Genomic DNA, 24,594 nt, shown 5'->3' on the forward strand with positions numbered 1-24,594 from the left:
TGCGGCTCCAATATGAGAATTAAGATATTGTCTATTAATGTGAACGGACTCAACTCCCCAGCAAAAAGGTCAATGATGTGGAGAGAGGTGAAGGCATCTAACTGTGATGTAGCGTGCATTCAGGAGACTCACCTTCTTTCCACAGATAATAAACGGCTACTTCATCCAAGCTTCCAACACACCTTTTTTGCTAATGACTCAAAAAAAAGAGGAGCAGTGGCCATTTTAATAAAGAACTCAGTGGCCTTTAAATTGATAAATGTCAGTTATGGAGCGGATGGAAGATATATTATTTTGTCTTGTTATATCAACAGCGTCCCTTATACCTTGGCAACGGTCTACTCCCCAAATTCATCACAATTGACCTTTGCTAGGAAATTTTTCCAAGCATTCAAAGATACTGCCACAGGGGCGGAAATCATCTGTGGAGACTTTAATATACCTGTACTACGCTCCATGGATTGCTCCAACACCAGCATCCCACATGCTAAGGAACTTAAGCATCTCATCAATGAATTCCATTTTCATGACATCTGGAGATATTTGCACGCATCAGAAAGAGACTATACATTCTTCTCTTCCAGGCATCGCTCATACAGTAGAATTGATTTTTTTTTTTGGTCGACAGCAAATCTATAAGTAATTGTGTGGCAGCTGATATTGGTTTAATTACTTGGACAGATCATGCGCCGATCTCTGTCTGTTCAGGGTAGCTTTAATGTTCAAAATTCCCCTAGGTGGAGACTGAATACCAGCTTGCTTGGTAAGCAGAAGGTACATGATGAAGTAGAGTCAGTGTTAACAGAATATTTTAAACTTAATAATAATGGGGAAATTTCTGACGAGACCCTGTGGGCTGCTCATAAAGCCGTAGTCAGAGGGCAGCTCATAAAAATAGCCTCCATCCAAAAACGGAAAAAAGACGCAGATATTAAATATATATTAACCCGTATTCATCACCTTGAATCCCTGAATAAAGCCAAAGCATCCCCTAACTTGACTAAAGAAATTGTAACCCATAGATTCCAACTAAGATCCCTACTCCTGCAAAAATACGAACATAATCTTAAAAAAAATAGATCGACATTTTATGCTATGGGGGATAGAGCGGGGTCCTTATTGGCAAGAAGGACGAAAAAACGTGAGATCCAATCTAAAATAGAATTCCTGAGGCACCCGAACGGAAAAATCACTAGACATCCCATTGAAATAGCAGAAGCATTTGCGAAATACTATGAGGCCCTGTATAATCTAAAATATGATTCCAATACGTCACAGCCGTCTCAAGTGGATATACAGGGTTTCCTAGACACCCTGGATCTTCCCCGGGTCTCAGATGAGCAATTAGAGGAACTTAATCTTCCCTTTACTACACATGAAATCCTAGGGGCCATCAAAATGACTAAGTCTAACTCTGCCCCGGGCCCCGATGGGCTGCCATACGAATATTACAAACAATTTACATCCACTCTGTCCCCCTTTATGTCAAAAACCTTCAATTTTTGGCAAAATAAAGGGTCAATTTCCCCAGACAACTTAGAAGCGATTATTATCACGCTACCCAAGCCAGGGAAACCTGCAGACACCCCGGGTAATTTTAGGCCCATTTCACTCCTAAATTGTGATGTTAAAATTTATGCCAAACTAGTGGCAGATAGATATGATAGACTTCATAAAGTGATCCCGACCTTAGTGGCTCCAGACCAAGTTGGGTTTGTGACAGGGAGGCAATCTAAGGATGGCACCAGACGGATGCTTGACTTGATTGGACTGGTGGAGATATCGGGTGAACCCAGTGCATTCCTGTCTCTTGATGCTGAAAAAGCCTTTGACAGGGTGCACTGGGGATACCTGGAGAGAGTTCTAACAAAATTCGGGTTCTTGGGGAAAATCAAGTCATCCATTCTAGCCCTCTACTCTTACCCAAATGCGTCAGTGTTGGCATCGGGGTTTTCTGTCATCTAAATTTCAAATAAGTAATGGCACCCACCAGGGGTGTCCATTGTCTCCCGCTATTTTTGCTTTAGTGGTAGAACCTCTGGCGGAAGCTATACGAAAAAACATAGCCATTTCTGGTATAAGAGTTTGGGAATTTGAACATAAACTTGGTTTATACGTAGACAATGTGATAATTTCCTGTTCTAACCTTGCAGTGTCGATTCCAGCAGTGGTGAACACATTATCAAACTTTTCTAAAGTGTCGTATTATAAGCTTAATGCGGCAAAGTCTTTGATACTGCCGTTTAATGTACCGGCGGAGGCCAGGAGTGCGCTGGAGGGGGCCTTTCAATTCAAATGGTGCGACAGGGGGATACCTTATTTGGGTATTAAGCTGACACCATCGCAGATGTTAATTAAAGAAAATTTGGAACCTCTGATCCAAAATTTAGAAAAGGAATTGGGAAGGTATGAAAAAATATCATTGTCCTGGATGGCCAGGATACAGTCCTTTAAAATGGTTTTCTTACCCAAAATATTGTATGTGCTCAGATGCCTTCCCATCAAAATTTCTCACAAAACCCTGATGAAACTTCAATCGTTGACTAACAAATTTGTCTGGGGTAATAAAAGGGCTAGGGTCGCAGGTAAAGTGTTATACCCCCCATATGACTTAGGGGGATTGGGCACCCCAAACATAACGGCATATTATAAAGCCTTACTAATTGAATCACTAAAGGAATGGTGGCGTCCAGGTAATTCACATAGATGGGCTCAGATTGAAAATTTCCTGTCCCGCCAGGGCTCGGTCAGAAGAATGATGGAAGCAGAATATTTGAGCCGTTCACGGTTCTCCCCGTGTGTTCCCACCATGTCAGCCTCCCTGGAGGTCTGGCGAAATGACTTGATTCATAAGATTCAGATTCCTCTTTCAGAGATTTCCCTCAAGTCGTTGGAATCTCAAATCCCCTTTTTGAATCTGGCCAGGTGGGAGGGATCGGGCATTACAGTGCTGGCGGATCTATACTCTGATTTGGGTGTTATCCCCTTTAATGAAATAGTACGGGAACACCCCTCTTTAAAGGGCTGTTTCTATCAACACATCCAAATTAGTCATTTTTTGGCCTCTAAATTTCCTCCAAAGTCAAAGCCTCTGTTACCTACAACAAAAGCTATGGTATTTAAAAAGATAATTAAATCCAAAGGTATCTCCTCGACATACAAATGGCTCAATAACCCCCCCGAAGAGCAAAAATCTCCTTATATGAATAAATGGGACGTGGAGTTGAGTGTCTCTACCTCACCTTCAAACTGGCACTCGGCATCAGCAAATATCCAAAAATATTCCAAGTGTATAAATCATCTGGAGCAACTGAAAAAAGTACACCTGCGATGGTATCGGTCCCCAGCCAACTTAGCAAAGTTCCTCCCAAATTATTCGCCACATTGTTGGAAGGGCTGCCTCCAAAGGGGTACTTTTGGTCACTGCTGGTGGGCTTGTCCCAAGGTTTTCTCGTTCTGGTTGGAGGTGTTTGGCCTGATGGGTGAGCTGACAGGCAATCGTATTAATCCGAATCCGGCTCTGGCAGTGCTAAACGTGGGTATAGAGGAGTTCTCTTGGGAATCCAGGGGTTTATTAGTTCACATTCTAGTAGCTGCCAGATATTGCATAAGTTTGCACTGGAAATCCCCAAAGACGCCTACATTAGTTGAACTATATAACCAAATTAATCTCCAATGCCAATACGAGTTCTGTCTGGCTCACTCCATCCGCGCCAAAAACAAAACACTTCAGATTTGGGACACGTGGCTAAACTCTGTATATGCATCCCCTGTCAGGCATCGGTTTCCAGGGCAAACTGTTGATAATTAAAAAAACGGGTCAAATAGGCTCAAAGTGTGTGTTACGCAGGGAGTTCACCCATACCACATGTCAATAGTCAAGGTGTTTAAATCTCTGTTGTTGTTACTGCTCGGGCTACCCCGAAACGCCATCCAATTCCCTCCCTGGTTGCTTCCTTGCAACCATCCATGGTTCTCCCCATCTCCCCCACCTCTCTCTCCCCTCCCTTTTCTTATCTTCCTTTCTTACTCTCTGGTTCTGGTTGTTTGGATCCCTCATTTTGAGGATTAAAGAGTAAATTGGTAGGTTGACTCTATACGTATTGGGTATTGATTAACCTAAAAAAGTTGCAACTTGCATCAGACATGATTGGTGGTGGTGTGACAGGGAATGTGAATCATAATCAAAGGTGTTACTACCACATGTTACAGCGTTGTTTTCTTTGTGTATTATTGCCAATGATACCTGCATTTCTCCTTTTTTGTAATGTAACTTCCTACAATAAAAAATTGATTGGATTAAAAAAAAAAAAAATATTTGATAGGAGCCAACTTGATGCCTTTTTTTCAAACAATTCTGATAGCATAAATCTGATTCTGGTCTATTGCTGTTACTGCAGTTATGTTTTTATGTTCATTTGTTCTCCTGAGGCTCTCATAAGTGTTAATTGTCTTGCTCTGTATGGAGAATTCTACAAGACCCATATTCCCTTTCCACAAAGCAGACAGTAATTTGGAAAATTCTGCCTGCTCTAATGGCCAACCAAGTTCCATGCAATCTTTTTTTACAATCGTGCTGCTGTTGGCTGAACTCTGGTATTGCGCAGTTAGCCGCAGCTTATACTGAGTTTTTACTATAAGTCTATAAATAGGTTTATAATATGTACACATCGATCACTTTTTTGTAGACAAATCTGATATTGTAGAAAAGTAATCCCAACACCGATGCACATTACACGAGTAATATAGGCTAAAATTCAATAATCATACAATGCTTTAAAGATTGTCATATCTTCGTTGTTGTTCCATAAAAAAAAATATAAAAAATGTACAAAAATGTGAGGGGTGCACTCACATTTGTGATACACACACTTATGTACATTATATATATATATTGTGTAAGTCAATAAAAATATATGTGACGCTCCTGGGACTTGTCACACATTTTCAAGCTGATACTTGAATTAAATTTTTCATTAAAAATTGATATGTGACTAAAAGAAAAATAGATGCACGTATTAAATATAAAAGTTCAACATGTGCAAAGTCTATACACAGCACAAATGCATTTGTTTACCTATACATATCTCTATAACATTGCTAGAACTGGAGGGACCAAAAGTCTTGATTTATATTAAAGATTTTAGAAATGCAACAACCTATAGAATACAGGGCACCTAACATACTTCCAGAAAGCGTAAAACCAGACGATTTCTGTTGTTATAACGTGCTATTGACGTCATGATCATTTTTTTTGTAACCTTATGACAAACACAAATTATTTAATTGAAAAATGCCTTTCAACATACCTAAAACTAACATACAGTTTTAGGTTAATACACAAAAATAATACATACAGAATTGATCAAGGTGTGCAAGTTTCATAAATACCACAATTACTTGCACCAAGAGGACTATACCATATTTGCCTTTCTCTACATGTGTTAAAAATCAACACAACACGTCACAATCTATAGATACAAAAATATGTTTCCCCCCCATATATCAACAAATTGTACACTGAAAAAGAAATATAAGACGTGGGGAGTTCACACATACTACTCATGTCTGCATTCACAGCAGCATGGATTAAAGAAAGCCATAAGTGATTTATGAAATTTATGGAAATAGTCATTTCTTACTGACGTAAATCTGTTCCATCTGTTATAAATGTATTACTGTATTTTTTGGACTATAAAACGCATCGGACCATAAGACGCACCCTGGTTTTAGAGGAGGAAAATAGGAAAATAAAGTTTTAAGGAAAAAATGTGGTCATGACACACTGTCATGGGGCGAGAATCTGCTGCTGACACTGTTACGGGGGTAATGTACCCAAATTCTCTACTAAGGTACCCCATCCTGGTAATGATCCTCCTGTCTTGTATATGATCCCCATCCTTATATATATTATACACATATATATATATATATAAGTGTGTATGTATATGTATATATATATATATATATATATGTGTGTATATATATATATATATATATATATATATATATATATATATATACACTATCCACATCCAGGTACTGTATATGTCCGCATCCTGATATGTGTCCCAATCCTGCAATATACCCAATCCTGATAATTACCCCCATCCTGATATGTTCCCCAATCCTGCTATATACCCCCATCCCGGTATATGGCCCGCGTTCTGTGGCACACATGAAAACATAAACATTTATACTCACCTTTCCTCGCTCCACGCAGCGTCGCTCATCTTCCTGTCTGTGCTAGCAGCAGCGCCGCTGACCTGTGTGGAGCCGTGTGCACAGTGATGACGTCATCGCTGTGCGCACCGCTTTCCACACACATCAGCGGGCCAGCAGACAGGAGGACATCGCAATGCGGCAAGGATCGGTGACTAGTGAGTATACTTATTCACTTCCCCCCACGCTGATGATGATACGCGAGGGGCAGTGAATATAGCCACACATGATCACTCCAGGCTGTAGTTGCCAGGGATGATCACGCGAGCCGGCTGTTTAGTATTTGGACACGCCCCCGCCCATCATCCTGCTCACCTGTCAGCGCCGGCTTCAGCACTGAGAGATGATGGGCGGGAAAATGCAGTACATGTGAAAAGAGATAATGAGCGGGCCCACGTGGTCACGATATGCGCTGCTTCTGCCTCTGATGACCCGCTCCACCACCACCGCACCTCCCTTCACCGTAGCCATCGGAATATAAGACGCACCCCCCACTTTCCCCCAAAATTTTGGGGGATAAAAGTGTGTCTTATAGTCCAAAAAATACGGTAGATGGTTTTCTCTAGTGATAACTGTAGTGTGTAACTTGTATAATTAAAGAAGTGGTCAGCTGTGTAAAATATACAATATGTCACAAAGGGTGAGTACACACCTCACATTTTTGTAAATATTTTATATATCTTTTAATGTGACAACAGGGAAGATATGGCATATTGATATAATGTAAAATAGTCAATGTGCAGCTTGTATAACAGTGTAAATGTGGTGTGCTCTCTAAATACCTCAGCAGACAGCCATTAATGTCTCAACGGCTGTCAACAAAAGTGAGTACAACCCTAAGTGAAAATGGGCAAATTGTGTCCTATTCGCCGTATTCATTCCCCAGTTTCATGTCAGTCAGTAGTGTTACAGGTGTATTAAATGTTGTGTTATAGCTTACAAAGTCTCTCATACTGGTCACTGGAAGTTCAACATGGCACTTCATGGCAAAGAATTCTCTGAGAATCTTAAAAAAAAAATAAAAATAAAAAAATAATAATTGCTGTACATAAAGATGGCCTAGGTCGTAAGAAGATTGCCAACACCCTGAAACTGAGCTTCAGCACGGTGGCCAAGACCATACAGTGGTTTAACAAGTCAGGTTCCATTCAGAACAGGGCTCAACATGGTTAACCAAAGCAGTTGAATGCACGTGCTCAGCGTCATATCCAATAGTTGTCTTTTAAAAATAGACATATGAGTGGGGGGGTCAGCCTGTCAGTGCTCAGGCCATACACCGCACACTGCATCAAATTGGTGTGCATGACTGTTGTCTCAGAAGGAAGCCTAACTTATTTAGTTCAGATGATTTCAAGATTGTGTGGCGGCAACAACCATGTGAAGAGTACAAAGACAAGTGCGTCTTGCCCACAGTCAAGCATGGTGGTGGGAGTGTCATGGTTTGGGGCTACATAAGTGCTGTCGGCTGTGGGGAGCTACAGTTCATCGAGAAAAACATGAAAGCCAACAAGTACTGTGACATTTTGAAGCAAAAAATGATCCCCTCCCTTCGAAAACTGAATCGCAGGGCAGTATTCCAACATAATGACCCCCAAACACATCTCCAAGATGACCACTGCCTAGCTAAAGAAACTGAAGGTAAAGGTGCTCGACTGGCCAAGCATGTTTCCAGAACTAAAACCTATTGAGCATCTGTGGGGCATCCGCAAACAGAAGGTGAAGAAGCAGAGGTCTCTAACATCCACCAACTCTGTGATGTCGCAGTGGAGGAGTGGAAGAAGAAATAAAATAATGGTGGCCACACAAAATATTGACACTTTGCACACAGTTTGGCTATTTTTACTTACAGGTTACTCACTTATGTTTCCAGCAGTTTAGTTAATGAGTGTGTGTTGAGTTATTTAGAGGACAAACCAAATTTACACTTTATTATTATTATTATTATTATTATTATTAATATTAATAATATTACAAGCTGTACACTGACTACTTTACATTGTAGCAAAGTCAGATCTTCAGTGTTGTCCAATGAAAAGATAGAATAAAATATTTACAAAATGTGAGAGGATTACTCACTTTTGTGATATATTATATAATCATTATTAATGTTTGTGTGTGTGTGTGTGGTATGAGTGTTTGGTGCATCTTATTTGATGGTGCAACCTGGATGCTGCTATACATCTGGATTGTGCTGTTAGTAAATGGCAGTAATTAAAGGAGCAACTGCACTTCTTTCTCCTATACCTCCGACCCCCTATACATAAGCCATATGATTGTACTCTATAATAAGGTGAGGGAGTGATAGCATGAACTGTAAAAGTCGACATTACCCCCTGATGGGGTATTGGGCAGTAAAGGTACTGTCACACATAACGAGATCGCTAGCGAGATCGCAGCTGAGTCACCGTTTTGGTGACGCAGTAGCGATCCCGTTAGCGATCTCGTTATGTGTGACACTTACCAGCGATCAGGCCCCTGCTGTGAAATCTCTAGTCATTGCAGAATGGTCCAGGCCATTTTCTTCAAAGGCGATGTCCTGCTGGGCAGGACACATTGCTGTGTTTGACACTGTGACACTGTGTGACAGGGTCACAGTGACTGCTGAGATCGTTATACAGGTCGCTACTGCGACCTGTATTGTTCCTGCATCGCTGGTAAGATCTGGCTGTGTGACATCTCACCTGCGACCTCCCAGCGACTTACCTGCGATCCCTATCAGGTCGCATCGTTTTCGGGATCGCTGGTAAGTCGTTGTGTGTGACTGGGCCTTAACACTGAGTTTTTACGAGATTGTTTGATCACAATTAACACTTTGTGTATGTGTGTTAAGTACATTAAAAAATGCACATAAAAACCATAAGCTATGCTGCTGTTTTGCAATGCGAGTTTACAGGTGAGACACATTTCAAAACTGTTTCACCTGCAACATCCGCATCGCCAAAAATCACATGGCAGATCCGCTCATTGAGCCACTTTCTTGGTCCTATTTTTCAAGATTGCACCCTTGGATGTTCAGTTGGGAGAGAGCTGCAGACACTTGCAGGTCTACCTTAAACATGCAATATTCCGGGTCAGATTGCAGCTTGTTCCAGTCATGTTCTAAAGCTGAAATTCAGAGCTTTAAAACAAGACCTAGATCACAACTCCATTTATAATCCAGACTGATATACAAGCATCAGTAGCCAGTGGCGTCATAGCTACTGATGTTTCTCTCTGCAAGGAATACGTCCTTGGTGGGGAAAAGTTTATGCCCAATTCAAGACTGGGGTTGTTAATGTAGATCTTGATGAGAATGCGCACTGACCCTAAACCGGTGTCTGAGGCAGTGACAACGGACAGGTATGCCTGTCCATACCGATGACGCTAGGCATTGAATAGCATGTTAGCACACACTTGTGGGCGTGCGAACATGCTAAGAGGGCAGACTAGTCGGGGGAAGTAACATCCTTGTGACTAGTCCCTGTGCTCATTAGCATCTCATAAAGGATCTTTTCTAAAGATCTCTTTATCTATGCTAGTATATGCTGGAACAGTTCGGCCGGGATTATAGAAATGCACCCAATGCAGCTCTTGGTTCTGGAGTCATATTGCACTTGACAGGTTCACTTTAAGTCTAGTTTTGAATACTTTTCAGTCTCCTTTCTAATACTTTTTACCACCTGTCTTACTGTTTGCATTTTATGCTTTATGTTGTTCACCTGCTATTGTTGAGATACATATCACTTTATTCAGATTACCAATAACAACAATTGGCCTTTCTTCTCGTTTGCACTTTACATTATAATACCTGTAACCCAACCTATAAAACTCATAGAAATAAGTTGATGCACGGCAAATAAATAAAGACAAGTACTTTATTGAATCATCATTAAAAAGACTTTTTAAAAAATCTAAAATAGAATGTTAAAAGGCAAGACTGGGCACAGTCTACAAAATAAAAGCTGCAATATCAAATCATACCATGAGATGATCCCAAATGGGAGGCACAGCCCAGGACAAGTGTAAACCTCAAGCTTGATCTGTTTAGCCATCTCTTCCCTTTTTACACTCTTGCATATTTTTGTTAAGTATTTTTAATGAATACTTAAGTTATTAGTTGTCTTTTTTTTTCTTTGCTTTGCATCTATTTATTTTTGTGTGTTTTCATGTCTGTGTTATTTTTGGCTCTGTACCTTGTAGACTGCACCATTCACCACATCCCCCTACTCTTTCTTTGGCAACACAGCTGTGTCTAGGCGTCTACTTATGCCCGGGTCGTTCTGCTCCGTTTTATCCTCTACAATAAGGGCATTATACAGAAACCACTAGATATGCTGTAGCATAAAATCTGCAGTGTACAACCATTGCCGCAGCAAATCTCATCCACACACAAGTGAAATAAAAGAAATTCTATACATCTACTTTACTTTGATCATTTTTTGTTACCATAATATTTGCCCTATATAGGTTCTTGCTTCCTTAATTAATGATTGTGCTAACAACAGACTTCTCACATTTCTCTGCCTACTACCCTATAATGTTTATTATACAGATATAAAGAAAACAAACCATGTATAGTGTGTATTATACACCTGTCATAAGGATATATGCAGTATAAACAGGCGGAAGGATAGGGTTAATAACTCAGTCCTGAATGTGCCATAATTACATCAGGTCAGCCTCTTGTCATGGTGAGTCAGCACTGCGAGGCCCCTACCCACATCCTTATTTTTTCATCCATTCGGATGGTTTCGCAATGTGTCACAGGCAGTGGCTGTAGCAAACACGTCATTGTCTTTCTTCAGCATGTGATAACTGTGGCTGCTCCAATGTCCATTTTCTGCTTCGCCTTCATATCTGATGTCAGGGTTCCTTATAGCAACAGCTTTCTCTTTGGCTTAGTGCCTTTATCCTAATTGGCAGCCGTCTCGTCCAGCAAGCTAGAAAAGAATTTCTGTCTGATTGGCTTTATTTTCTGTTACTTCCTTATTGAAAGTGTCCAGTTAGCAGAAATGAAGTCATGTCTGGATGACTTTGGAAAACACCTTCCTTTTTCTGGCTAATACTTTTTTTATTTTTAGTGGTTTCTTTAAGGAGTTTTTCACTTTTGTTAAAAATGCTATGTTTCACCCTTATAGGTGCCAATCAGTCCCTACTAGAGATGAGCGGATTGCTGTGGTGTTCTCTCTAGCCATGGATAGTAGCAACGCAAATTTACTGAGCGTTCAGGTTCCCCAGCTTGGCATTTGATTTACTGGCCTGGCGGTTATGTTATCAGTGCGGCATGTGGCACACATGTGAGATGTGTGGAATGCTTGGCTAATCATAAGGTGATCCTGGAGGTTAGGAAAATTCACAAGGCTCCTGTCCACAGCCACAGAGCACTGACCTGGACCATGGACCATGCTACTACCAAGCAACTTATTCCTAGTCCCTACATGGAAACATTTGTTCAACTTTTCCTTCTGCCCGTTCCTTCCCACCACAGTCTTGTTTCACAGTATTTACCACTGTGGATTTTGCAGCAGCACTCCCACAGACTGCATCTCCATAGACTTTAATAGCCAGCTGTAATCTGATCCTTTAGTGAGCTGGCAGTCCGTTTTGTTTAGACCAAGATGACTTTAGGGGGCTTGACACGCAACAAAATCGCTAACGAGATGTTGTTGGGGTCATGGAATTCGTGACGCACGTCCGGCCTCGTTAGCGACGTCGTTGCATGTGAAATGTACGAACGACTGCTAACGATCAAAATTACTCACCTAATCGTTGATCGTTGACACTTCGTTCTAATCCCAAATATCGTTGCTGTTGCAGGACGCAGGTTGTTCGTCGTTACTGAGGCAGCACACATCGCTACGTGTGACACCCCAGGAACGAGGAACAAGACCGTACCTGTGTCCTCCAGCAACGAGGTGGGCGTGTCTTTTTTGGCTGCTCTCCGCCCCTCCGCTTCTATTGGATGGCTGCCGTGTGACGTTGCTGTGACACCACACGAACCGCTCCCTTAGAAAGGAGGCGGTTCACCGGCCACAGCGACGTCGCTAGGCAGGGAAGTATGTGTGACTAGCGATATTGTGCACCACGGGCAGCGATTTGCTCGTGACTCACAAACGACAGGGGTGGGTGCGATCGGCAGCGACATCGCTAGCGATGTTGCTGCGTGTAAAGTGGTCTTTTGAGCTGTGTGTCAAAGTGAATGAGTTCAGGAGGCGGTGGAGAAGTAGTTTGAGTGGAGAAATTTCTCTGGAAAAGCTAGTGATAAAATGTCCTTCAGCTTCTGGTATACGTTTATGCACAAGCTGAAAATAACACTGCTTATATTCACAATTAGCGCTGGTATTTTTCCCTTCACCCATGACAGCACCACGTGAGAGAGGGATCCGCCCAGCAAGGACAGGAAACCATTCTGAATAAAAGGGCGGTACTTCTCCCCTTCGTCAGTTGGTTTCCTGTCCTTGATGGGAGACCCCTGTTCTGAGAATCCGGCACTATCGGTTGGACCTATCCTCCTCGGCTGCTCTTTCGTTTGGTAGACGGGTGCTTGAGGCGGTGGTCCCTCCCTAAATGGGTTTCTCTGGAAATCTCTCACGTGGTGCTGTCATGGGTGAGGGGAAAACACAACGGTTACTTACCGGTAGCCGGTTTTTCCAGAACCCATGACAGCACCCTTATATTCCCTCCCTTTCTCATCCTTGGTGTGCACTTTTTCGGTGTGCTTGTGGGTGTTTAGTGGTGGTGGAGTAAGTTCTAACGATTGTTGGAGGTCCTCTCATTCTCGGTAATCAACTGACGAAGGGGAGAAGTACCGCCCTTTTATTCAGAATGGTTTCCTGTCCTTGCTGGGCGGATCCCTCTCTCACGTGGTGCTGTCATGGGTTCTGGAAAAACCGGCTACCGGTAAGTAACCGTTGTGTTTTCCAGGGGTGCCAGCACTTGCTCTCCTGGTGCTCACATGACTATTACGTCACATGAGCCCTGCTCTCAATTATCACCGGTCTCACGGTCCCCGCCTTCGGAAGTATCAAACATCAAGAGCTAGTAAGCGGCCAGCGACATCAGGTGAGGATCTGGAGAGAGAGAGCGCCGACATCGCTGGAGCTGTGTCTGCACCAGAGGAGAGTATTAGTGTTGTCAATTTAATGGGGGCAAACATGGTGATTGAAAAGGGGTTGTCCAAGTAAATAAACCCCTTTAAGGCCCTATATGCCTTTAATAATCAAGCCTACCATTTTATATGCCTGTCACCATGGAGTAAGATGCACCAAATTCATAAAGAAGTGTGTGACTGTTAATGAATTTGTCACATCCAACAGCTGTTGTGCTCTTCAAGAGGTTAGTATACATTTTTGTGTAATTTACACCCCAAAAGTGTACGTTTTTTAAGAATTTGTCTGCTGGGCTTCACTCTATCCCACTCGAGCTCCACCCATTTTGATGATTCGGGCAAGACTGGTGTAAAAATGCCAAAAGTTGCAATTTTTTTGTGACATCAAAGAGCATTACACCAGAATTGTGGTGAAAGTCTGATAAATTGGAGCCTCAAAGTTGCTTCAATTTCGGATGTATTCTTTGTGATCCTCATGGCGAAAACATGGACTTGATGTGATGCGTTAATACTAAATGTACCGGATAAGGAAGCATTCTGTTCTATTTTTATATTTCTGAGACTAAGGCTGCTTTTGACAGTAATTCTCGTTGGGTTTAGCTACATAATGGAAGAATCATTCTGCAGTGTTTTATTATGATGAAGTACCATTAAAGAGCACTTAGAGAATGTTCAAGATGGTTATGACATCTATTTAATTTCTTTGTTTTATTTTAGGAGCTTTATGCATATTGTAGATGTATGGTTTTGAAGCTTGTCTTCTAAGGGAACTGCCTTTGAAAATATTCAGAATTTAGTATTTCTCATATTTTTTTTATGTTTTCTTATATTATGGTCTTTTGTGCATGTTCAAATGTATAGCATAATCTTATTGCTCATCCAGTGTGATCTCCACAACAGTGATCAATGTCTGGTCTGTGGGGGTGCGACACCTGGCACTCCCACCGATCAGCTGTTCCCGTTGCTGCTGCCATCGGATGGAACTTTTCTGTTTACTAATTTGCACAGCACAGCTGCCTCGGCTGGATAATGGATATCAGCCCCCTATTAAATCAATAGGAAGCACGTGTGCAGTACCTGGCCGCGGCCACAATTCGGTCAACTGAGTTGTGCAGCGTGAAACTAAGTAGTTCCGGCCAGCAGCAGCACAGGGAACAGATGATCGGAGGGATGCCGGGTGTCGCATCCCCACGGGTCAGACATTGATGACCTCTGATGACATTGACAACCTCTTTCAATGAATGTGGGGCAAGATAAAAACTCTGGAACTGTATTCCAGATATAAAAAAAGAAATGTAATTCTTAGGGGAGCAATGCGAATAAAATATGATAAAAAAAACTGGACACTCTTTAAACAGCCTTTGTACTGAGCTCTGACTGACGGGGGTTAATGCAGGAAGTTTTTGTGCTCTCTAGATAACCGAGCACAGCTTCAGCACACCTCTCCTCATTCTAGTTCTCTTCTACATCCCTGAGGTTCCTTCTTCTCGCTGCTCATACACAGCTGCTGCTCAGTTTCAGCTCCTTCGCCCAATCACGACACTCAGCACCTCTGCTCTTCCTTCCACAGTGCCCACTCCATTAATGACCTACAGCACTGCCAACAGCAGAGGTGTTGGAGCTAACATCTAATTTTTTACTTTTGTAAAAAAAATCTTAATTTAGCAGACCTCCAATGGCAAATTAATCTAATTAACTTGCTTAATGGCCCAGGCCCACATCAAACATGAAGAATATTAGTAAGTTGCATAACTTACTAAACAAATTTTGTTTAGCCAGGCAGCTGCTTTTAAGAGATTTTACCAGCAAGGTCTCAGCAGGAAAATTCTGAATCTTTTAAGAGCTACTTACTGTTTGGTATCCTTCTAAAGCCCCCATCTCCCCCATACCCACACTAATGTCGTCCGAACGCACTGATTTTGACAGTTTTGGTTGACAGTCTTATGTCAGATGAATGCCGAATGAATTAAGACTACGACATGTCCGAATTCGGACTGCCAGTCCTTTTGTTCTCTATGATAATCCACTGGTGATGTCTGCTAGAGGCTCTCATACAGAAAGTGGAGCTCTTGGTAGATCAAGCACTCCTGTGTATGGGAGAGTCTGTTGAGATAGCTGCTAGCTGAACACTAGGTCAGCCGACAGCCAGTATGTATCCGGGATTAACCCTTAATTCTTAGTAGAAATGATGGGTTGCCCAGTCAGGAAGTAGCTTAGAAAACGCTTGTAAGGTTTTGGCCTGAATTTATTAGCATAAGTTGAACAGCAGTGTCTGCATTTGCAGATATTTCGACCCGAGCTGCATGCCTGTTCACTAGTTACTTTTTGGCTTTCTGATTATTCTATTCCTTGTAGCAACTTCTGTGTACACATCAAATGGCCCTGGAGATGTCCCCTGATTTCGGCTCATTTTGCCTCATTGTATATGTGGCACTTGCTGTACTATAAATCACGTCTCCTGATGTAGACTTGCACAGAATAGCCAATCAGAAGAGGCAGAACTGCTGGGGGGAAGAACAAAACAATAGCCTGAGCCAATGATAAGGCAGAGGGTGTGTCTCTGACTACCTATAGCTAAACTGTAGTCACAGATCACAGCTTGTCCTAATGAAGCTGAGCTAAATAACAGCTAAACAGTAAAACGGAAAATATGCAGCAGATAATCGTCCTATCTTCTGTAGGTGACTATTTTTGAGATGCTGACTGGACAATTTATTTATGCTGAATTATATCACTCTGATAAAGATTATCGAGTAAAACGTTTTTCCCGATGTTATAAGAGTCTATTTACTTGCAGGATGTGGACTGCCTGGATGCCTTGGAGACTGCTGCACGAGCTGAGGGGCTTCCATTGGATGTGTCCATGCACTCACACTTGCAGTTCTTGGGTGAAAACCACCACAATAATACCAAATACCACTATGGTCTACACTTGCTGAAACCTTTTCGGATTACTTCCAAGTAAGTTGTCTTTCTACCTATCCACGGTTGTTGGATCTTGTATTTGCATACTAGGTTGATATTTATGTATTTGTCTTTTACAGACACCAGCACCCTGTCGATAATGCTGGACTGTTTTCCTTCATGACTTTCTCTTGGCTTACACCTCTGGCACATAAAGCATACAAGAAGGGAGAATTGTTTTTTGAAGATATCTGGCCATTGTCCCTACACGAGTCTTCTGATATCAACAGTAGAAGGTAGGTTGTTATTGTTTAGGTTGATTTGGGCAATTTGCTATACTTAGTAATTTCCTATTAAAAAAGCCCTCCCATGAAGTTTTATTTTTACTAAATCTGTGTATGTAGTGTAGTGTGTTAATATATTCTCCTACTGAAGTCTTCATCGGGATACAGTGCTGTTCTGCTCTTCTCAGTGCCATTACTGCTGTTCAGACTCTCCGGATCACATTGTTCTCTGTGTGCCCCGGAAATGGCGTTTACAGTGTAACTCTACGGAGTGTCAGATCGAGGTTCCATAGGCTTATATTCTAAAAGAAACATCCGACATAGAGTGAGTTGGAAAGTCTGAAGAGTGATGTCACTGAGAAGAGGATCCGAACGGCACTGGAAACCGCAGAATGCAGCAGTAGGTGAGTATATTAATATACACACACATTACACTGCTTACATATATACACAATTTTTAAAAAAAACTACATGGGAGTGCTTTTTTAAATGGTTATTATTGCCTGTGACATTTATGGCCTGTTAACAAGATGTGCCATAGATGTCAGATTTGATACAGTATGTGTATTCACTTTTAGAGGCAGGAGTTCAACAATTCTTGAAAAGTTACTTTAAAGGGAACCTGTCATCAGAAATTTGGCTTTCAACCTAAATGTTTCCCCCTCTGCAGCTCCTGGGCTGCATTCTAGTAAGGTTCCTATACTTTTTGTGCCCCCTTTTAAACCAAAATAAATACTTTTATAAAGTTATACCTTTTGGTATGAAAATTGTGGTTGTAGCCAGCAATTGTTTTGTAATTTCGTTAGCACACAAGCCCTATCTGTCATTTGTCAGATAGCACTCGTCCCCATGGTATTGTATGGGGCATGCACATGTCTGATATTTTTCCTCAGACCAAGTGTGTCCGAAGGATAAAATCACAGCATGCTCGATATGCCTCCAAAAGTCAAATGGTGCTCGCCCAGTCAGCCTTATGAAAACATCAAACCGCACTTGGATCTCATAGCCGTGACTTCAGAGCTTCATATCAGAAAAAAAATGGACTTGTGTCACTTTTTGAAGGTGGACAGTCTAATACATTTTAGATGAGGAAATTTTGTAAGAGAAAATGTAAACATGTTTTCATTGCTAAAATTTATGGTAGGCCTCTGCTTCTGCTTCGGCATCCAGGTCCATGTATTTTCCACCACGTAGAAGCATTTAGCAATTAAATGCAGATTGGAAGTCTTCACGTCAGGGTCTTAGTCCTTTCAAGAATGTACGTTTACCCTTGCCTTGTTTTGTAGCCACATTTCTTAATAGTCTATTCACTTTAACACTTGAGCTTTGTACAACAATGTGGATTCTTTTTTCATCCAGGCTGGAGAAACTGTGGTTTGAGGAGGTGAAGGAGCGAGGAGGAGACGATGCCTCTCTACGGAGCGTTTCGTGGCGATTCTGTCGCACCAGGCTGATCATCTCCATCTTGTGCCTGATGCTTACTCAACTGGCTGGCTTCATTGGTCCAGTAAGTACTTTCCACCCTGTTTCATGTGCCCAGAGGTAATATCATCTTTAGATTTTCTCCCCACCCCCCCTCCTCGGAGCGCTCTTTGCCCTACTACTTAGTTTTTATAGTTTAGATCTGCAGAATTAGTTTTGGTTCTTCTTTTCTTTTTCCTATGGAATGAGAGTATAGTATACAGCTGGCCATTTGCAAATACAGCATTTTTCTAGAATGAGGAACACAATAATATATATTCCCAGCAAGTTTGAAATTAAATTCTCTTATTTATCTATATATATATTTTTAATATATATAATGTAGCATTATTTGCTACTATTTGTGGGGTATCATCTTTAGAGAACAAGTGCTCTCATGCTTACAATATAAGACCTAGTAAGGAAGAATGACTTCTATTAGGCCATCACTGGGAGCCATATACCTCACATTAGTCCACATTGGTCTTGCCTGCATGTATTCAGCAAGCTCTAGTATCCTGTTCTCTCCTTTGCGACTTATTGCTAATTTTCCTTAAGGTGTATAGCAATTTCTTTTAGTACTAATTTTCAGTGTGCTGCTTAAAGATGAAGGTGCAAATCATTGGTAAGTACATATAGGGCACTGTTTAAAATTTCTATTTAAGTAATTTTTTACTATAATGTATATACTGCTTGCCCTTGATCTGTTAGGAACTTGTTTTATTATTCAATACTTGATACGGTTGATTTGATATTGAGTCTGAAGGTGTTGTAGGTTTATTGTAACTCTCCAAACCTAACAAAACAAGCTTCGTTAAGAAGAGCTTCTGTCATTGTTACACTACATAGGTAATGGGTGTCCCTAGAGAAGAGTCACTTCATCTTCACACCTTTGCAAGACACTATAGGATTGCTAATTGTAATAGTTTTGTATGTCCCTTCCATGGTCTTTTAGATCAAAGTCAGAAGACAAACAATACTGTATTGAATCAGTTTAGTACTCTTGCCACTTTCTACATTTGCCAGATGATCTGCATGGTTTTGTCCAAACTTCTCTAGTGATTTAAGAGCAAACCATGCCTTCCTGTAAAAGCATGGTGCCATGATAGATGGAGCCTGTTACTTATTCTAGGCACGTGGTGACCATTGTGCTAGTGCCTAGAGCTGTTACATTCAGACTTCTTGTTTGTTACCAGCAAGCGACCATATCTGAGTTAATCATTTTTATGCCGTGTTGGGGAGATTTTTTTTCTAAGCTTGTTTTTTTTCAGATAATGAGTTTTAAAATTCTTTTCCTGTTAGAAAATCCTTTGGCACATGACATGTTTCCCAAGATGAAATATTTCTTTACTTCAGAAATATGTTTAAAGGTCATACAGAATAAAGATAATCTACACCATTTTTGAGATCAGGAAGGTATATCATGTTGTCTAATTCCGAATGACTATCCCGATATTGTATATCTGACAGTTAGACGAATGCTGGATTGTACTTATAGGAGTACATTGATTTGGTTTTACATGTTTTGTCTCTTTAATCCAGCCTCTCCTGTTTGCCATGTGAGACGCTGGACTAATGGTGGGGTGGGAGAGGGATCGTTACTAACGTGACCAATGTAGTGGAACCAATGACAGAAGCTATTCTTTAGAATTTCCAGGGTGGCAGTTCTGCGGCCAGATACAGCCAGGCATGCTGGGCAGAAACACACGCAATGCAAGATTAAGGTAAGGTCTTCTTTATTCCACGGGAATGCTTACAACCACAAGAAGCTTAAGCCTATGGTAACATTAATCTGCAGAGATTCTCCCATTAACTCTTAACAGTGCTTTCATTATTTGCTTCCCATTCTACATTAGTTTTTTTGGTTTTGTTTTTATTTTGTTTTTTTTTCACCTCGTAAATAAATTGATAATTGTGAATGCTTAGAGTTTCCTTTATTATCCTTTTTATCATTGGATTTGGAACATACTGCTTGATCTTGAGTCTCTGTCGGATGGTCGGAGGTGCTCACACCTCCAACACTGCCTCCCACAGGACTCTTTAGAAGCAGGTCTTCAGTTATTTTGCTGTATCTGTGTTGTTTTATTTTTTTGTTTTTGTTTTTACTTCTTATTTGTATCCGGTGTCTTAAAAGTAGACTGCTTCATCCTTCAGTGCCAAAATTTTACACGAGCAGGTACCCCAGAGTTCCTTTTCCAAACAAGCAGCCTTATGTCCAGTCTCTCCGCCTTTCCAAGTGCTGCCTTTCCCTTATACAATCATGAGCTGAAAGTTGCCCCAACAGGGCTGATTTGGGGAAGCCACAAGGACATGGACTCATCGGACTCATCCTGTAATAACAGGAAAGGCAGGCTGGGTAATGCGTAACGTCAGGTTCCTTCATACCTACCAATGGCATACGCGCTCAAAGCTTCTCATAATCTGTGCCAACCACATGCCAACTGATTGATTGGCTCAGCCTGAAAGACTGTTATCCAAGGACTAGAAGAGACTTAAAAGATGCCAGCCATTCGATCTGATCTTTCGTTGAATCTTTGTATATCATCTCGATATAAATTCCTTTTTGCCAACCGATCGAATAATTATTGGATACAGCTCAAGAAAATGATGAATAGGAGTTTTGTTTTTTTTACCCCCTCCCGTTATGCTTCTTTCCAGAACGCATTGGAATGGATTGGTAGAATGCTTGAGATATGTATATTACCCATTTGCTCTCTTGTTTTGTTTCTGATTTGTATGTGATTCTGTTATTAGAGAAGTACTTGTTGGAATCTGTTTGGTGAAATACAATCCCACTCCCTTAATAAAATTTTGTTTTTTTCCCTAAGTTCATAGTTTTTTTATCTAATGATAGTTAATTGTTCACTTTTGGCATCATAGCTTTGAAGTAGTGTAAATTAATGAATTTATTTAGCGATAAAGAAAATGGCTTATAGGAAAGATCAATGTAAAGGAGCCGGCTGGAGTATGAACCATTCAGAGCTTTTGGTATAGTTGAAGACTTGGTTGCCTGGGTAAGCGGAACGTGTCCAGAGTACACAATTCACTTGTCTTGTTTCAACTTGCTTGTCTGTCTTTCTTTTTTTTTTTTTTCTATAATATTAAACTGCTGATATTTATTTTCAGGAATTTATTGCCAAAATGTCCTTCTCTTCCCCGTACAACTGTAGGTACAATTGTTCCTTTCTATCCAATGCGCACGTTGAAAACAAATTTGTTAAGTATTTGCATTAAGATTTTTTTTTTCCTTTTTGTTTTTGTTTTTTTTATTTTTCCTTTTTATGCCTCTGTTTTCTGTTAAACTAGTTTTATATTAATATTGTACCTGCTGATGAAGTAAGTTTTATGTTAAGTTAGAATGCATTGAGTCCTGTCACAAATCTGCCATTATTTCTCTGAAGGCGTATGTGTAATTGCATTTTATCTTTATTTCTATACCTGCTATCCACTGTCTCCAAACGTTACACACTTGCCTCCAACAGTATTGCTTTCCTGTTAGGTGTTGGGAAACCACTAGCTGTATTCTAACTTAGCATAAAGCTTGGTAAATTTGTCGTGAAAAGGGTACAAGACTTCTCATGCCCTTTTGCCTCTCTCCCCGTAGGCGTTCGTAGTGAAAAGCCTCTTGGAATATACCCAGCATAATGATTCGGAACTCAAATACAGCTTGTTGTTAGTGTTTGGGCTACTGATGACAGAGATTGTCAGATCTTGGTCCCTGGCACTCACATGGGCTTTAAATTATCGAACCGGTTCCCGTCTTCGAGGAGCGATACTTACCATGGCCTTCAAGAAGATTCTAAAGCTGAAGAACATAAAGGAAAAATCACTGGGAGAGGTATGTCTAAGGTTAAAGCCATTTACATTTTTTGCTTGTATAATCTTGCAAGTTATGTTAGTGTATCACTTTTTCAATGTCTTGGGGAAGTTCTGCTCTATGGTAGGAGGCGCTCACACCTCTAACAGTGCTTCCCACAGGACACTTTAGAAGCAGGTCCTCAGTTATTAATGATATACTGATTTACTGATATAAACTGTCATTCATTAAGAAGAAAATGTATCAGCTTTGAGCACTATTCAACTATTAATGTTGTTTCCTGACCCTCTTGCTGTATGTGTAAAACCGGGGAGTAACTGAGACGAAACCGTGTACTAATAAATAATATTTATTATAGACACTGCACAAGTTTTCAGTTTTTATTCAACTGTCTACAAAAACATAGTAATAGCACTGAATAATACCCACAATTACTTAAAGGGTTTATCCGTGTTATTTTACTTATTTTGTGTAATTTCACTACTGGGCTACATTGGGGCAGGTAAGTAGATAGTAACTACCTACCTGCCCTACTGTCAGCCCCTCTCCCCAGGCTCAGAGTGGTCATGTGACCGCTCCTGACGGGATTTTGCTGCTTCCTGTGATGTTACCGCCACAAGGGCAGGAGCTTATGCTCGCCTTGTAGACAGGCATCACAGCCGACGTCATGTAGCCACCCTGCTGGGCAGGTACATGGCGCCAGAGTCCCCGTTCCCCCTCCCTCACCCTCCCTCCCCCGCTCCCTGTGCACTTCGTGGCTATGTAACTACATCACCAGGAATGTCTGGATCCCCGCAGGCGGCCAGGTGCTGCCAGAAGAAAGGATCTCTTTGATCCTTTGCTCTCGAAGTCCCAGGTAATAAAGATATATAAATATATATACACGCACACATACATTTGTACATATGGCAGCTTTCCCCGGTGATCAATAAAAGGTTTACCTTCTCTGCCCTGATGCAAGAACATGCTGATCTCCTTGGGAGTAAAATTCTCTAAAATGTCATCTACAAACATATATTGGTCTTTGGGAATAGATACTATTACAGTTGTTATTTTCTGGAACTAATATACTATATGTACTGCTTGGAATACATTTTAACAGGCAATGTTTTAGCCCTGCTTGTTTATAACATGTTGTCATTGTATAATCTTTACTAAATAATGATTAAGGTCCGGTTTCAATAACTGTCGTGTTATAATTTCCAGCTTATAAATGTTTGCTCCAGTGATGGGCAGCGAGTGTTTGAAGCTGCAGCTGTGGGCAGTCTGCTGGCAGGAGGCCCCATAGTTGCAGTCCTTGGCATGGTGTACAACGTCTATATATTGGGTCCCACTGGCTTTCTTGGCTCTGCGGTGTTTATTCTATTTTATCCAGCTATGGTAAGTAACTTTCTGCAGATTTTTAATTAGTGATTTGCTCTTTCTCAGCTTGAGATGATGATGCTTTTCTAGAAGGGACCACAAATAGTTTCACTGTGTGGATAATAGATTACTTAAGCTGGCTGTACAATAGCCAATTATTGTGAATGTGCTTTCCAAGGAGCACTAATTTGTCGATAATCGGGCGGTGTACACAGACTGACAATCAGCTGATGAATAAGTAAAATGCTTGTTCGTTGAGCAAACCATAACCTAAAACGCGTTCGTCGAGAGAGAGGTTTTTAAGCGGACTTAAAAATAATTGTTTTCTGCAGTACATCATTTTGTATAAATAAATCAAAAACCTCTAATTGCATTAAGCCCAAAATAGTCAAAGAAATATATAAAAATGTATAGTTAAATTTATAGATGAGGGTCTACTGGTAGGGAGGCAGCACCATGAGGCGAACATAAAAGAAAGAGAAAAAAAAAGATGCTGATGAATATCAAACATAATAATTAGAATTATCATTTTTATCGATAAAAACAGATAATGAAATGGTATGAGGACAGATCACAAGGATGAGAAACCAGTAAAAAAAAAAAAAAAAAAAAGATATATACCGTATTTCTTCATCGTTCCTTATGGGAGACCCAGACCATGGGTGTATAGCTTCTGCCTCCGGAGGACACACAAAGTACTACACTAAAAAGTGTAGCTCCTCCCTCCGAGCATATACACCCCCTGGATGACCAAATCTAGCCAGTTCAATGCTTTGTGTTCAGGAGGTCACACACACATGCATTCTCATCTGATTTTTGATTTCAAAGAGTTGGAAGAAAAGCGGGTCCAAACTGGACTCCCGGCATGTCCCTTCTCACCCCACTGTGTCGGCGGTGCTGTTAAGGTTGATTTTACAAGGCTGGAGCCTTACATGCCGCGCTCCTTCACCATCCCTCGGGCTCTGGCTTGAAGTGGGAGCCATCACGGTTCTCACTGCTTTGCAGGAGACCGGTCTCCATCCGCAGCCCTTTCAGGACCCTGCCGGACGGAGCGCTCACCCCTCAGGGACCTGGCCCTGCGTCTCATAAGCTAAGTATTGAGACGTTATTGTGGGGTCCCTTGTACATTTATTGTGGGGAGAGTGTGTTATTTCACTTTGCTGTGATTTCCGGCCGGTTCTCTGTTTTTTTCCTGAGAACCGCGCCGAGGGTGCCTGCTCGTCGGCCGCATGGGAAAATTTAGGCCCCGGCTTCGGCTGCGGCCTAGTTTCGTTTTCACTTCCCCTGCATGTCAGTCATGCAGAGGGACAGTGCGGCGCCGCCCACCGGCCGTTCAGCAGAGGGGAGGACACTTCTCTCTGAGGAGATGTTTCCCTCCCCTGTATATCCCCTTGGCCCTCCGGTTCCCGCTCTTGGACTAATCCCCGCCCCCCCTCCTCACTCCGGCGCCATTTTAT

The 24,594-nt window shown here is 41.4% G+C and overlaps 1 protein-coding gene across 4 annotated transcripts in view; it reads left to right on the top strand.

The window, feature by feature from the left end:
• Positions 1 to 24,594, top strand: part of ABCC5 (ATP binding cassette subfamily C member 5) — a 209,198-nt gene that overhangs the window by 36,955 nt on the left and 147,649 nt on the right. For 3 of the 4 annotated variants that reach the window (XM_075340367.1, XM_075340368.1, XM_075340366.1), the window contains exons 3-7: positions 16,107 to 16,270; positions 16,354 to 16,509; positions 17,857 to 18,004; positions 21,563 to 21,796; positions 22,982 to 23,155. In XM_075340367.1, coding sequence (XP_075196482.1) covers positions 16,107 to 16,270; positions 16,354 to 16,509; positions 17,857 to 18,004; positions 21,563 to 21,796; positions 22,982 to 23,155 — 876 coding nt within the window. Of the gene's footprint in view, positions 1 to 16,106; positions 16,271 to 16,353; positions 16,510 to 17,856; positions 18,005 to 19,606; positions 19,683 to 20,095; positions 20,786 to 21,562; positions 21,797 to 22,981; positions 23,156 to 24,594 lie in introns of those variants that run through there. The other variant, XM_075340369.1, reaches the window with a different exon arrangement.

This window comes from Anomaloglossus baeobatrachus, chromosome 3, assembly GCF_048569485.1.
Source record: "Anomaloglossus baeobatrachus isolate aAnoBae1 chromosome 3, aAnoBae1.hap1, whole genome shotgun sequence".
Taxonomy (NCBI): Eukaryota; Metazoa; Chordata; class Amphibia; order Anura; family Aromobatidae; genus Anomaloglossus; species Anomaloglossus baeobatrachus.